The following is a 14,786-nucleotide window of genomic DNA, read 5'->3' on the forward strand; positions in this document are numbered from 1 at the left end:
AAACATAACCAGAAGGAGGATGGGAAAATGGGAAGAAAGGAAGAGGGAGGGAGGGAGAGAAGAGAGAGAGGAGAGAGAGAGAGAGAGAGAGAGAGAGAGAGAGAGAGAGAGAGAGAACCATAGGGGCAGAGAGAGAGAGAACCTGAGAGACAGAGAACCAGAAAGACAGAGTACCAGAGAGACAGAAAGACAGAGTACCAGAGAGACAGAGAACCAGAGAGACAGAGAGACAGAGAACCAGAGAGACAGAGAACCAGAGACACAGAGAGAGAGAACCAGAGAGAGATACACACACATAGAGAGGGGAGGAGGAGAGAGAAACAGAGAGAGAGAGAGACAGAGAGAGAAGGAGGGAGAGAGAACCATAGAGAGAGAGAGACAGAGAGACAGAAGCAGAGACAGAGAGAACCATATGCCTGTGGGTCTAAGTTTTGCACTCAAGTTTCAATCAGAAATCCCACTGAATCTAAGTAATGTATTTCAGAACAAGGCTGCCTGTGGGATTTTTAAAGGTAGAAACTCTATGCAGAATCACGAGAAGAAAGCCCTACAAGTCAGTTCAAACAATACAAGACAACTTAGTAGAAAAAAACAGAATGCTTCACAATAAACAAAAATGTCATGGCACTTGATGCTACTTATAGTGGGTTAGATAGCGTACAATTGTGCAGTATACAGGTCAGAAGAATTAAAAATTTGTCTTATGCTCCTCCCAGTGCTTGAAGGACGCATGGAATGCTGAAAACATCAACAGTGCTCACCAGCAAATGTGTAAGGGATACGTGATATCCTCAGACAACAACAACATGCTATAAAGTGGGGGGGGGGGGGGAAGTATGGACATGCAGGACCAACTCCCAGAAGGAGAATGGGAAGATGGGAAGAAAGGAAGAGGGGGGAAGGGAAGAAAGGAAGGAGGAGGGAGGTTGGCCTGCAGCGTGCACAAGGAATACATACCCACGCATATACAAACTTACTCCCTGACACATAAAGACAGGCTGAACATGCTCCCTGTAAACATTAGTGTCTCGGAGCTTCAGAGAGTGTGAGAGAATGTCCTTGGTGTTCCTGTGGTCAGTCAGCTTCTAGTTCTTAATGAGACGGCTCTGGATGCTCCCTTCCAGTCCATTAATTTCACCATAGACAATTCCTAAAAGCTTCGCTATGGTAATGAAGGCAGTCTCAGAAAGACAAAGGATCTCACTTTCCCTCCTGTGTGGCTCCGTATCTAAACTGAGGCACACATGTGCAAGGACAAGGGTGAAAGGGAGGCTTCTGAGGAATGACAGGGACCAAGAGGAGAGAGGGGGAGAAAGGAGAAGAAATATTATAGGGAGGGAAGCTGCTCAAACATATTACAGCCATGCATGAAAATGGCCAAATGTAGTGCAATATAGCAAAAGAGCAAAGTAAAGCTTTTAAAAGGTTTGACAAGAAATAAAAAATGAAACAAAAACAACAAAGCAACGCACCCCACCCCCACTCCTGCACCAAGACGGGATGATAGCCCAGTTTAGATGTTGGGTATATAAGGGCCATATTACACATCCTTCAGCCCATATTTTTTTTAATTGGACAGGTAGAACAATAGTCATACTTGAAATTTGTGGCTTGTGTAAAGGTACCTAACAGCAAATGGGTGCTTTTGGTTCAGCTGCTGATCAAGACAGAGTAGCAGGGGTCAAAGGGAATACTGTGGTAGATCTTTTGATGAAGTTGGGAAACTATTAATACTCAGAATGTGATTTTTTTTGTAGGTTAGGAACTGTAACTTTTATGATAAGAAGGGGAATTCTCAGTCGTGAGAGGCATTAGACTCTCCATGAGCTGATCTTAGAAAAATGTCATCAGCTCTATGGGACGCTAGTCCAGGTAAATGGTCCCTTGCACACCCAAAGGACACTCACCGTGGTTCCGTCCTGCAAGACGATTCATGAGGTAGGACTTCCCTGTACGATATAAACCGACAATGGCCACCACCACCAGAGGCTGAGCTATCTGCTCAAGAATCCTTACAGCCTCCAGATTTACTGTCAGCTGCTCTTCCCAGTTTTGCACGAGACAAATGGGTGCCTCCATGGTCCAATCGGATGCCACAGGAACCTGTAACTCAGAACAGTCACTTGCTGAAATACGGGATCTTGAAGTCCTCTCTTATCATTCATTACTCAAGATGGACACAACTCAGCTTCTGTTTGTGCAACACATAGCTCAACTTCTATATGTTTCTAAAGCAGAAAATGAGTGCAGCCTTTCCAAACATGCTACACTATTTCTTAAACAATATCTTAGTATTCTTATTTGACAAGAAAAAGTATTCCTCGGCTTTTTAAAGAATAACATGAGAAAACCAACAGCACATGTCTGAGACTAAGAGCACTCAGTTTGGGGTAGAAAGATTTCCTAGCATTCTGAAAGAATCTGAAGCCTGATTCAGTGTGAGAAGTTTGCTGGCTGCGTGTTGGACACTGCCTTAGCAGCTGTTTTGGAAGAATAAACAAAATGGGTGCAAATTCCTACCTTGATGAGTCTCTGTTCAAATGGAAGAGAAAATGAAGCAGGGAATGAACACACACACACACACACACACACACACACACATGTGCATGTGTGCCTTAAAATAAAATAAGAATAAAACGAGGTAGGGACATTGGAGGTTGAATTCAGATAAATGCAAACAGGGACTGACTCTGCCAAAACAAGATAAAATGAAGCCTCTTGGTGACACCTTTGAGGACAGAAGTCTGCTGTCAAGAAAACATTGAAGAAACAAGGCAGGAAACTGGGAGAAGCTACCCTACAAGAGGCTTCTGGAGTACTGAGCTTGGCGCCTGTCCCTAGAGAGGGCTTTCCAAGCTCCCACCAAGGATAGGACACCATCATAGTCTCCAAAGCCAGGGATTGGATGAAGACCCAAGAAAAGCAGTACATGCATGCTTCGGCCACCAGGGGGCGCTCTGCAAGGGACTACAAGACCCTATGTGGTCTGCAGCTTGTGCTCACCCACGCACCAGGGTAAGTCTGCAACCCCACCAAGGAATTAACAGCCCACAGGATCTGTTAAGAGAAACAGTGTGGTGGCTCACCCAGGCGCTGGCTCTGTAACAGGGACAGTCCTCAGCCACCTTGGTTCTTTCTCTGAGCTTCCAACTGCTCCAGCCTCCTGGGAGCAGCCACTGTTAGAAATGGCAAAGTAACAGCCACCCAAACACAAACTGAGATAAAGGGAACTGAAATCGAAACCATGCTCCTTGCCACATGACTCAGTCATTGAGGGCTTGACCAAAATAACAGAATTTGTGACTTCAGCTGAGCTGAGTTGAGCAGGAGGAATTTCCCAGATTCCTCCTGACTTTCTGAATTTATCACCGCACTACATCTTGCAGATTGATACAGTTTTTTCTTTCCTAGAGCGTTTTCCATCACCAATGCTAAAAAGGAGAAAACAGAATCACATTTTTCATACAAATCGGGCTGCAGTACTCCCTACTGAGCACTGCTAATCAGTGATTGTCATCTGTGCTCTGGGTCTCTTGGATTGAGACTTGTGACTTCCTGCTTCCCTTCCACACATTTCAGAGGAAAGGCTCCCTCTCAGATGGAGCAGGAGAGAATAACAGAGCCATTATACAGCCCAAACTCAGGCTGTGTATTCTTGCCAAAGCAGATGACTGGATTTCCCCCAGCAGAGAAGGGCTTTCACCTGCCTTTCCTGTGTTTTCCAGAAGATCAGAGAAATAGAAACTGAAACAGTGTCCTGACAGGAACCAGCTTTGTTTAGGCAGTCAAAGAGGAGTGCTCAAGCCCTGGGTGTTTTAGCCTTTTTGTTAAAGAGAAAAAAAGTCCCCAATTTCTTTAAAGTGCTCATTTGCTGTCACCTCCCTGTTAGAGTCTTTAACCAAAGCTTCATAGAGATGGTGAACTATAGAGATGGCCACTATTTTCAGTGCAATCTGCTTGGGAAGGACAAGGCATAATTCTGTCAGGTCTGTCAGTAGAGATGACAACTCTGAATTGCTCCTTCCAGGCCCTGTCAGGAAGTTCTCAGTGTGCTTTGCCTCTCTTTCTGGGGATGTTCCAGACTACTCTCTTTCTTTCTTGGCCATTTGCCCAATATAAGTGAACATTCCAAATCTACAAATCCAAACATCAAAATCCTCCCAATACTGACTTTTTTTGTGAGTTCTGACATGAACCCACAAGTAGAAAATTCTACTCTATGTGTTGGTATTCTGTCTAAGCTCCACCCCACACTGACTCAGCAACAGCCAGGTATGCCCCGCCCCATAGACCTGGCCCACTATAAAAGGGGCTCCTTGCCCCTCCTCTCTCTCTCTCATCCTGCTCTCACCTCTTTGCCCCTCTCTCCAAGTGGTCATGGCTGGCCTCCTCTACTCTCTTCTCTCTCTCTCTCTCTCTCTCTCTCTCTCTCTCTCTCTCTCTCTCTCTCTCTCTCTCTGCCTTTCTCTACTTCCACTATACCACTAACTCCCAAACTCTACCCTGAATTAACTCTATTCTATACCATGTCTGTGTGTGTGAGGTCCCTCAGGGGGAAGAGGTGCTTGGACATGGGCCTGCCTGGGCACCCCCTTCCCCCACACCGCCACACCACACCCCCTTAACCCCCATTCTCTCTTTTTAAGCCCCCTTCATTGATGCATTTGCCATTCACTATGAAAGTTTCCCTTTCTCAGAAATTATTTAAAATATTGTCTATGTGAACTGGACATGGTAGTGCATACATGCAGCTGCAAGTGGAAGCAGGGGAACCATTCTTAGACATATATTAAGCTTGAGGCTAGCCTGGGCTACATGAGATTTTTGTCTCAAAAATCAAATATATACAATGTGTGGGGCGGGGTCATGGAGGCTATGTTGCCAGTACTCAGACTGCTTCATTTATAGGACCTCTTTTTTCACTTATTCTTGGACAAACTTGTGTTTGCTACTGCATATAGCAGGCTAGGTGACCTGTGAGTTTGCAGGGATTCCCCCATCTCTGTCTCCTACCTCACCATAGGATCAGAGGGATTAGAACTTTCCCATGGGCTCTGGAAATCCAAACTCAGAATCCCTTGGTTATATGGCCAAAGCGGACCTTAAATTCTCAACAGAGAAAAACTCGCCCCTCCATCCACATGCATTAGCAAAATCATCTTCATCCCTTCATCACCTTGAGGGAGTGTTCTAGCACATCAGTGCCCAGCCTGAATAACAGCCAGAACTAAGGAGCAGTTACCCCAGCTCTGTCATAAAACAGATATTATGCAGGTGACATTAGAAACAGGGCATAGCCAGACTGACTTAAGAGAGTTCCAGATGAGCCACAACAGATAACTGCATAGATGTCATCATTAACTCTCCCTGAAACTGGTTAGGTCGCAGTCCTGACATAATAAATATGAGTATCCATTCGTGCTCTCTTTGTCCTTGGTCATAAGAAATGACTTCATCCCCCTACTGGATTGACAGGGCAGACCATGTGACTTGCTATGTAAATTAGCTGTGAGTGAAAGGTACAGAGTTACTCATGGCATTTCCATTTCTCCAGAGTCCAGCTCTCCCTTCCTTACATCCCACAGTGAGAGACGGAAAGCTCTTATACCAACTGCTGCATTCAACTGACACAGAAGGAACCAGCACAAAGCGTACACCTGAATCTAACCCAGAGCCTAGTGTTTGCCTCTGCAGCCTCCGCAATTAATTGAGTTACCAAAAACAAACAAACAAACAAACAAAAAACCAAAAACAACAACAACAACAAAAAACAAAAACAAAAACAGAAATACTCACTGCTTTTTCACAATCTGTTAATATTTTGGGGGGTTTGTTGTGTATTATTACTGCAGCCAAATCTGCCTAGATACATGTCTGCCTATCTTCCAAATAGAAGCAGATTCCCCCAAACCACTCACTTTTCCTGATGGTGAGTTCTTAAGTCTTCCTCTCTCATTGTTTGGTTTCTGGTATAATGTAGAGAATTTCCCAAGCCAGGCAAATCAGAGATGCAATTCTTTAAGTATGTTTGAAGGGTTTGTTCCCGGTTTTCAGCACCAATGAAGGGTCATAAAAAGAGAGAAAAGGATTTAGGGGATGTGGCATGGTGGCGTGGGGGAAGGGAATGCCTAGGCAGGGCCCATTCCCAGGCTCCTCTTCCCCCTGAGGTACCACACACACACACACACACACACACACACACACACATACACACACACACAGACATGGGATATAATCGAGTTTATTCAGGGCAGAGGATGGGAGTTAGAGAGGCAGAGAGAGAGAGAGAGTAGGGAAGTGGAGGAGTGGAAGCTGCCCATGACCATGTGGAGAGAGGGAGGAGGGAAAGAGAGCCCAAGAGGGGCAGAGAGGTGAAAGTACCAAGAGGCAAGCAATGAGAAAGAGGGATGGGAGAGGGAGGAGGGCAAGTAGCCCCTTTTATAGTGGAACAGGTCTATGGGGTGGGGCATACCTGGGATGGGGTAGGGTGGAGCTTTGACAGAATATCAACAATGTTTTTCTCTGTTGACAAGGTAGAAATTCTGACTGGTGTCTGCCAATGGAAAGACTTTTCTCCCTTATCTCTTCCCAAACAAGATACACACCAGAAGAATTCCCCACAAATGACTCACACCAGAAAGATTCCCCATGAGCATCTGTAGCTTTCACCACTGATTTAAAATGTGTTGGCACACCTGGTGGTAATGACACTGATTTTTAATCCCAGCTTTAGGAGGTACGGGTGGGGTAGGTATATTTCTGAGTTCAAGATCTCCTTGGTCTACAGAGTGAGTTCCAAGACATTCAGGGATACACCTAAAAACCCTGTCCTCCCCAGAACCTAGGTATGCCTCTGCAGCCTCAGCAATTGAGTTACAAACAACAACAACAACAAAAACAAACAAAAAATGCATTGGCACAGGAAACCAATACACTAATTGTCCTGACTATTAGGTTAGGGTTAGGGTTAGGGTTAGGGTTAGGGTTAGGGTTAGGGTTAGGGTTAGGGTTAGGGACCTAGTTATTTGGGGAGTGGAGGGGAACCCAAGCCTGAAAGAGAAAAACAGATAAGAAAAGAGAGCGAGGCCAAGCAAAAGCGGGGTCTTGTCAAAGCCTCTTTAATGAAAAGCAAAACACCTGGTTTTGAACACTCCATAAGAGGAAGTAGGGAGGGGCTGGGGGGAATGATAAAAGCACAGAAGGAAGAAATCTCATCCAGGATGGATGCTGGCTGTGGCATTCAACAGCATTTCTGGAATGCTGGTTCCGCCTAGACAACCCCAGGTATTCAGCCAGGATGAGAACCAGTTGATCAGCCTTGTGTGAAGAAGGGGGTGGTTCAGCTGTACACTGCAACGTCAGTGGATTTTCAAGGTGACAGCTGTTGAGGGTCTGGTTTCATAGAGTTTGGTCTCCCACATATCCCCCTTTTTTCTTTCCTAAAGTTTGGTGGAAAGAGGGTCAGTGGAGAGCCTGTTTTAGGCTATGTGGCTTGCTCCCACATCCAGCACCACAGTAACTAGGCCTTTTTAGGTCCTACTAGGGCAGGGCCTCTGTCTTAGGCTATGTGAGTGGCACCCACTCCTGGCATCACATCCCACTCCAATGACTTAATCAGGCCCTTGGTGGTCATGATGAGCACCCAGGTAGTGGACTCACAATAATCCTGTCATGGAATCACCCTGCAACCAATATGTGGTGTGCATCTGGCTCGTGGGACCACAATTATTCCTGTCTTTGGCAACTCCATAGCTTATGGCCTTCAGCCACTATTAGGAGCCGGAGGTCAAAATTTCCACAGCTTACAGAACCAAGAAGGCTCCATGTCTGCAGCAAGGGTGGAGAATTGAAGGCCAACGGTTGCTCTCTCTGCGACGGTGGGAGAGAGGTCTTTGGCTGAGCCTCAGATGTCTAGCCGATGGTAGTGGACTGCAACTGGTTTGTTTATGGCAGAATCGATCTGTGATTTAATGAAACTGGCTAATCTGTTAAAAGCCCAGGGGCCAAATGACAAAAGCAATAAAAGACCCATGAGGGGCCCCAAAAGGCTGGGGAGCAAGGTGGAGAGCCAGGGAGAAGTAGAAAACCAATTTTGATACCAAGATTCTTGTTTTTCTCTATTGCGTTTCCTTTCTTCTAAACTAATTCTGACTTTCTCTATACTATCTTGAACTAAACCAGTCTGATCAGAATAAAAACAACACTCCTTTTTGAGGGCTACACAGAGCCCTCCCTCCTTCAGGAACACCAAGTCACCTCACCTATTTTGTAACACTACCTCAGATAAGGAGACTAAAGAATCTTTTAGATTTTTCAAGCCTTTTTGTAATTCTTGAATATATCTGTCCACAGGGAGGCTAAGCTGGGCGTATTGTTGTTGGGAGGTGACCAGGGAGGCAATACCTGTTCCTGCACCTGCAGCTCCCAAACCAAGGATTACTGCTAGGGTTACTGCGAAATTAGGCTCACTCCTATCGAGGGGCAGGCTAGTGCCTCTTTCCCAAAACTTAAGAAGATCTTCTGCATGGTGTACTGTTAATTTTGATAGAAGTTGGACCAGGACACAGTAATCTTTGTTAGTTAAAAAGGTCTGGGTAACCACATAGGTGGTAAGTCCAGTGGAACATGCTAAATAAGTACCATTAGGAGCCCCAAGATATTGAAAAGTGGCGTTCACAACAGTAGTCTGATTGCAGACCTTTAGCAAGGCCTGAGGGGGGAGCATGGAAGGCCCCAAAAGGCATGAGCCCAGACCTGACACTTGACTCAGTGTGAGGCCTTTGTTCTCCTGATGCCAGCCAAGTCTATTGGTATCATTGGTTGCAACAACTGATCAAAATATGCTACTCCTTCATAGAAAGGGGGTTGAGGAGAAAAGCACATCCAACATTCTTCATATTGGGTAGCATTGGCTGCATGCATAGCAGTGATGGAGGCTTTAACCATGGATAAAATCAAATCGGCAGATGAGGGGGATCCTGCTGGTAGGGTAGGCTGAAACAGGGTGGAAGATAAGGGGGTAGGAGCCGGGGTGGCCCTTTTGGTTGCATTGGCCTGACATTTGGCCCCAGAGGCCGGATGCAAGGCTTGGTTGGGCCCAATAACTACTGTCTTTCGATGGGGAATCTCTTTGAGTAGCCTGACCTTAAAAGTCAGCCCTATATCCTTACCATCTTTGTAGAGGTGTGGGCCCCAATCGGCCCCTCGGGAGTTCACCCAGTCATATTTCTTCCCCGACTCCGTAAAGGTGATCAATAAGGTGTTGTACCACCCTTTTAGTGAGCTATCGCTCCCACATTGACTATTCAAGGACATTTTATTGGGAGTATAGTTTTGCTTGACAGGGAACTTTCTTTTAACTGTGATAAGATCCAATGAGGATGAGGGCTTCCAATAAGTATCTCCAGTGGTCTCACAGCCCCAGGCAGCACAATAGTAGTCAGTGCTGTACCCACAGTGGTGGCCCAAAGAGCGGTCTCTATGGGAAGCCATGGGCCAAACATAAATTCCTCCCTTTGTTAAGGCGAGACTTGCCCTCCTGACTGTATTACTGCAGCCAGGCTCAGTGCTATGATCTGAAATCTCGGGGGCGCGCTATAGAGGCAAATATTTATCTGGCACACCCCAATTGGAGTGAGCCGCTAGGGCTAATTTGCAAAGGTCTATCTCTAGGGGCCTCCAAGAGGCAGAGCTTCCAATTGTGGAAGAAGCATTGGCAACGTTACCGGCCTCGTTAATGATCAGCCAGGTGTAATTATAAAGTTGATAAGGGGTTTTCCTTGTTGACTCCTTACCTGTGATGCACCCTCGGAAAGGTGGGTGCATGTCCAAATCCAGAGGATCAAGAACAGCGTCCCTTGGGGCATTCTCAGCTTTCTATAAGCAAGCACATTTGGGGATCTTCCTCAGGGTTTTTCTTCCCTGGGTGAGTTATATAGTTTTATCAAGCGCTCTGGGAGCCACCTGGGATTTTGAGTCTCTGAATCATAAATACAAGCATGTCCTTTGCCCCATGTAAGGACCGGGTCTGGGCTCTGCCATTTGTTGATAAAGGATCTCTCTACATGGCTTGTGTGCAGTTGTCAGCAGTTGAAGGGTGCCAAAGGCGATCTGCAGCAGACTTGCCTGCAGAGCTGTATGTAAGAAAATTTAAGACAAATAGTGCATGATTCAAAAGGGTCTTAAAGTTGCCAGATTGATGATATAGGATCCCTCCTCCAGACTGTAATTTAAAAAGCATATTCTTAAGGGTCTGATGAGTCCTTTCTATAATACCTTGGTCTTGGGGGTTATAGGGAATGCCAGTAACATGTCTGATGCCTATCTGAGCACAAAACTGTTTAAAGCTGGAACTAATATAATCCAGGCCATTATCTGTCTTGAGGATAAACAAGAGAGAACGTGATTGATAACATGTTTAGTAGCCTCTCCCGTCTGTAAGGATGCACAGATAAAACCACTATAAGTATCAACAGAAATATGAATATATTTTAACTTTCTGAAGGGGGCATAGTGGGTGACATCCATCTGCCATAACCCACCAGGAACTAACCCACGGGGGTTGACTCACACGTGTCTTGGGTAAAAGTGTCAGGCAGCCCTTGCACTGCTGAACAATTTGCCGCTCCTGTTCATGGGTGATGGAAAATTTAAGTCTCAGGGTATGGGCATTAAGGTGGTGTAAATCATGGGCCTGTTGCCCGGCGGCAAGAGGAGTAGTAGACAAGGCAGCAGCCACTACCTGGGTAGCACAATCAACTATGTCGTTGCCTCAGACAGCAGCCCAGGCAGGCCAGAGTGGGCATGAATATGTCCAATAAAAAAGGGAAAATTGTGGGCAAGAATAAATTTTTGAGGTTTAGCAAACAATGGGGAGGCATTGGTAGAGGGGCAGATATATGGAACAGTCTCTAAGAGAGGGACAGAGGCAGCCACATAGGCACTATCTGTATACAGATTAAAAGGGGTTTCAAGCAGGATTTCAAACACCCTGACAATGGCTGCCAGCTCCACAAGCTGCACTGAGGAGAAGTCTGTCATAAAACGTGAGACCTCCCCACCGATGCTGAAAGCAGCCATATCTGAGGAGGATCTGTTGGTAAAGACTACCACGGCCCCAGCAATCGGAGCTGACTTGGTTCTCTTTGGGAAAACCACAGGTGTCCTATGTAGGAAGTGAACCAACTTATCAGCGGGATAATGATTATTGATCACACCCTGGAAGGAGGTGCAATTAATTGCCCAATCATCATTATTTTGAATGAACCACCGAACTTGGGAGGTATCGTAGGGGAGAACAATAATATCAGGATCTTTGCCAAAAAGCCTAAGGGCAATTTCCCTGTTGAGGCACAGGATATATGCAACCAGCTGAGGATAGGTGGGCAGCACTCTAGAGGGAGAAGCCAGCAGGTGGACCCAAAACAGAGGTTTAAGTTGCCACAGAAGGCCAGTGGGAGAAAAGGGAATAGGGAAAACAAGGACCTGAAGAGGTGAATCTGGGGAGAAATATCCAATGTTTTGTTCATTTATAGCCTGTTCTACCTTGGCTAATGACATTCGTGCTTCATGGGTCAGCGTGCATGGGGAGGATGGATCTGAGTCCCCACGTAAAATCTCAAACAAAGGTTTTAACTCTCCCATTGTAAGTTTTAAGTAGGGGCAGAGTTGATATCTCCTAACAGATGTTGAAAATCATTAAGAGTCTGTAAGGAATCTTGCCTTAAATGAACCTTTTAGGAGAGGATCTTATTAGGAAACAACTCAAAGCCCAGAAACAAATGAGGGGCGGGGGTGGGGGGGTGAATCTGAACCTTTTCGGGGGAGATTTGGAGTCCATGACTCTGGAGGGCATTAATGAGTTCTTGACCAACATAATACAATTGACCCTCATCTGGCCCCACAATAAGAACATCATCTGTGTCATCTGTGTAATGTATGTTGCATAAATCAGGATAAGACATCCTGAAGGGATTAATTGTTTGAGCCTTCAGGACGGAGAGGGATGGAAAAGAAGCAATCTTTTAAATCAATGACTAATTTAACATATCCCCTGGGAATAGCCACTGGAGAGTGGAGTCCAGGTTGTAGGGCCCCCATGGGGACCATAGTTTTATTTACTGCCCTAAGATCTTGCAATAGCTGCCACTTGCCATTTCGTTTTTGAATGACAAATATGGGGGTATTCCAGGGCAAAGTAGAAGGTTCAATATGCTCACCTGCCAGCTGTCCCTGCACTAACAGATTGAACCACTCATACCCATTCCCTGGGGAGCAAATAGGCACCTCTTGGAATTGACTCAAGAACAGAGAGGGTAAAAGGAGCGTTAGGTCCATAGGTCCTAACCGCTGTATTGAATTCCCTTAGGCTTTTTTTTTAATCGATATATTTTTATTTACATTTCAAATGATTTCCCATTTTCTAGCCCCCCGCTCCCCGAAAGTCCCGTAAGCCCCCTTCTCTCCCCCTCTCCTCCCACCCACCACTTCCCACTTCCCCGTTCTGGTTTTGCCAAATACTGCTTCACCGAGTCTTTCCAGAACAAGGGGCCACTCCTCCTTTCTTCTTGTACCTCACTTGATGTGTGGATTATGTTTTGGGTATTCCAGTTTTCTAGGTTAATAACCACTTATTAGTGAGTGCATACCATGATTCACCTTTTGAGTCTGGGTTACCTCACTTAGTATGATGTTCTCTAGCTCCATCCATTTGCCTAAGAATTTCATGAATTCATTGTTTCTAATGGCTGAATAGTACTCCATTGTGTAGATATACCACATTTTTGGCATCCACTCTTCTGTTGAGGGATATCTGGGTTCTTTCCAGCATCTGGCAATTATAAATAGGGCTGCTATGAACATAGTAGAGCATGTATCCTTATTACATGGTGGGGAATCCTCTGGGTATATGCCCAGGAGTGGTATAGCAGAATCTTCTGGAAGTGAGGTACCCAGTTTTCGGAGGAACCACCAGACTGATTTCCAGAGTGGTTGTACCAATTTGCAACCCCACCAGCAGTGGGGGAGTGTTCCTCTTTCTCCACACCCTCTCCAACACCTGCTGTCTCCTGAATTTTTAATCTTAGCCATTCTAACTGGTGTAAGGTGAAATCTCAGGGTTGTTTTGATTTGCATTTCCCTAATGACTAATGAAGTTGAGCATTTTTTAAGATGCTTCTCCACCATCCGAAGTTCTTCAGGTGAGAATTCTTTGTTTAGCTCTGTACCCCATTTTTAATAGGGTTGTTCGGTTTTCTGGAGTCTAACTTCTTGAGTTCTTTATATATATAGGATATTAGCCCTCTATCTGATGTAGGATTGCTGAAGATCTTTTCCCAATTTGTTGGTTGCCGATTTGTCCTTTTGATGGTGTCCTTTGCCGTAAAGAAACTTTGTAATGTTATGAGGTCCCATTTGTCAATTCTTGATCTTAGAGCATACGCTATTGGTGTTCTGTTCAGAAACTTTCTCCCTGTACCGATGTCCTCAAGGGTCTTCCCCAGTTTCTTTTCTATTAGCTTCAGAGTGTCTGACTTTATGTGGAGGTCCTTGATCCATTTGGATTTGAGCTTAGTACAAGGAGACAAGGATGGATCAATTCGCATTCTTCTGCATGCTGACCTCCAGTTGAACCAGCACCATTTGTTGAAAAGGCTATCTTTTTTCCATTGGATGTTTTCAGCCTCTTTGTCGAGGATTAAGTGGCCATAGGTGTGTGGGTTCATTTCTGGATCTTCAATCCTGCTCCATTGATCCTCCTGCCTGTCACTGTACCAATACCATGCAGTTTTTAACACTATTGCTCTGTAGTATTGCTTGAGGTCAGGGATACTGATTCCCCCAGACTTTCTTTTGTTGTTGAGAATAGTTTTAGCTATCCTGGGTTTTTTGTTATTCCAGATGAATTTGATTGCTCTTTCTAACTCTGTGAAGAATTGAGTTGGGATTTTGATGGGTATTGCATTGAATCTGTAGATTATGTTTGGCAAAATGGCCATTTTAACTATATTGATTCTACCGATCCATGAGCATGGGAGGTTTTCCCATTTTTTGAGGTCTTCTTCCATTTCCTTCTTCAGACTCTTGAAGTTCTTGTCATACAGATCTTTCACATGTTTGGTAAGAGTCACCCCAAGATACTTTATACTGTTTGTGGCTATTGTGAAAGGGGTCATTTCCCTAATTTCTTTCTCAGCCTGCTTATCCTTTGAGTATAGGAAGGCAACTGATTTGCTTGAGTTGATTTTATAACCTGCCACTTTGCTGAAGCTGTTTATCAGCTGTAGGAGCTCTCTAGTGGAGTTTTTTGGGTCACTTAGGTAGACTATCATGTCATCTGCAAATAATGATAGTTTGACTTCTTCCTTTCCAATTTGTATCCCTTTGACCTCCTTATGCTGTCGAATTGCTCGAGCTAGTACCTCAAGTACAATATTGAAAAGATAAGGAGAAAGGGGGCAGCCCTGTCTAGTCCCTGATTTTAGTGGGATTGCTTCAAGTTTCTCTCCATTTAGTTTGATGCTGGCTACCGGTTTGCTGTATATTGCTTTTACTATGTTTAGGTATGGGCCTTGAATTCCTGTTCGTTCCAAGACTTTAAGCATGAAAGGATGCTGAATTTTGTCAAATGCTTTTTCAGCATCCAATGAAATGACCATGTGGTTTTTTTCTTTGAGTTTGTTTATGTAGTGGATTGCATTGATGGATTTCCGTATATTGAACCAACCCTGCATTCCCGGGATAAAGCCTACTTGATCATGGTGGATGATCGTTTTGATGTGTTCTTG

General features: G+C 45.0%; 1 protein-coding gene across 2 annotated transcripts in view; it reads right to left on the reverse strand.

Annotated features, from left to right (window-relative positions):
- Nucleotides 1-14,786, reverse strand: part of LOC127682624 (guanylate-binding protein 4) — a 103,452-nt gene that overhangs the window by 10,765 nt on the left and 77,901 nt on the right. Inside the window, exons 1-2 of one of the 2 annotated variants that reach the window (XM_052179108.1) lie at nt 3,087-3,232; nt 1,908-2,103 (exon numbers count right to left, since the gene is read on the reverse strand). In XM_052179108.1, the coding sequence (XP_052035068.1) occupies nt 1,908-2,079 (172 nt within the window). In that variant the 5' untranslated portion in view covers nt 2,080-2,103; nt 3,087-3,232. Of the gene's footprint in view, nt 1-1,907; nt 2,104-3,086; nt 3,233-14,786 lie in introns of those variants that run through there. The other variant, XM_052179109.1, reaches the window with a different exon arrangement.

The sequence above is a fragment of the Apodemus sylvaticus genome, chromosome 4, assembly GCF_947179515.1.
Source record: "Apodemus sylvaticus chromosome 4, mApoSyl1.1, whole genome shotgun sequence".
Lineage (NCBI taxonomy): Eukaryota > Metazoa > Chordata > Mammalia > Rodentia > Muridae > Apodemus > Apodemus sylvaticus.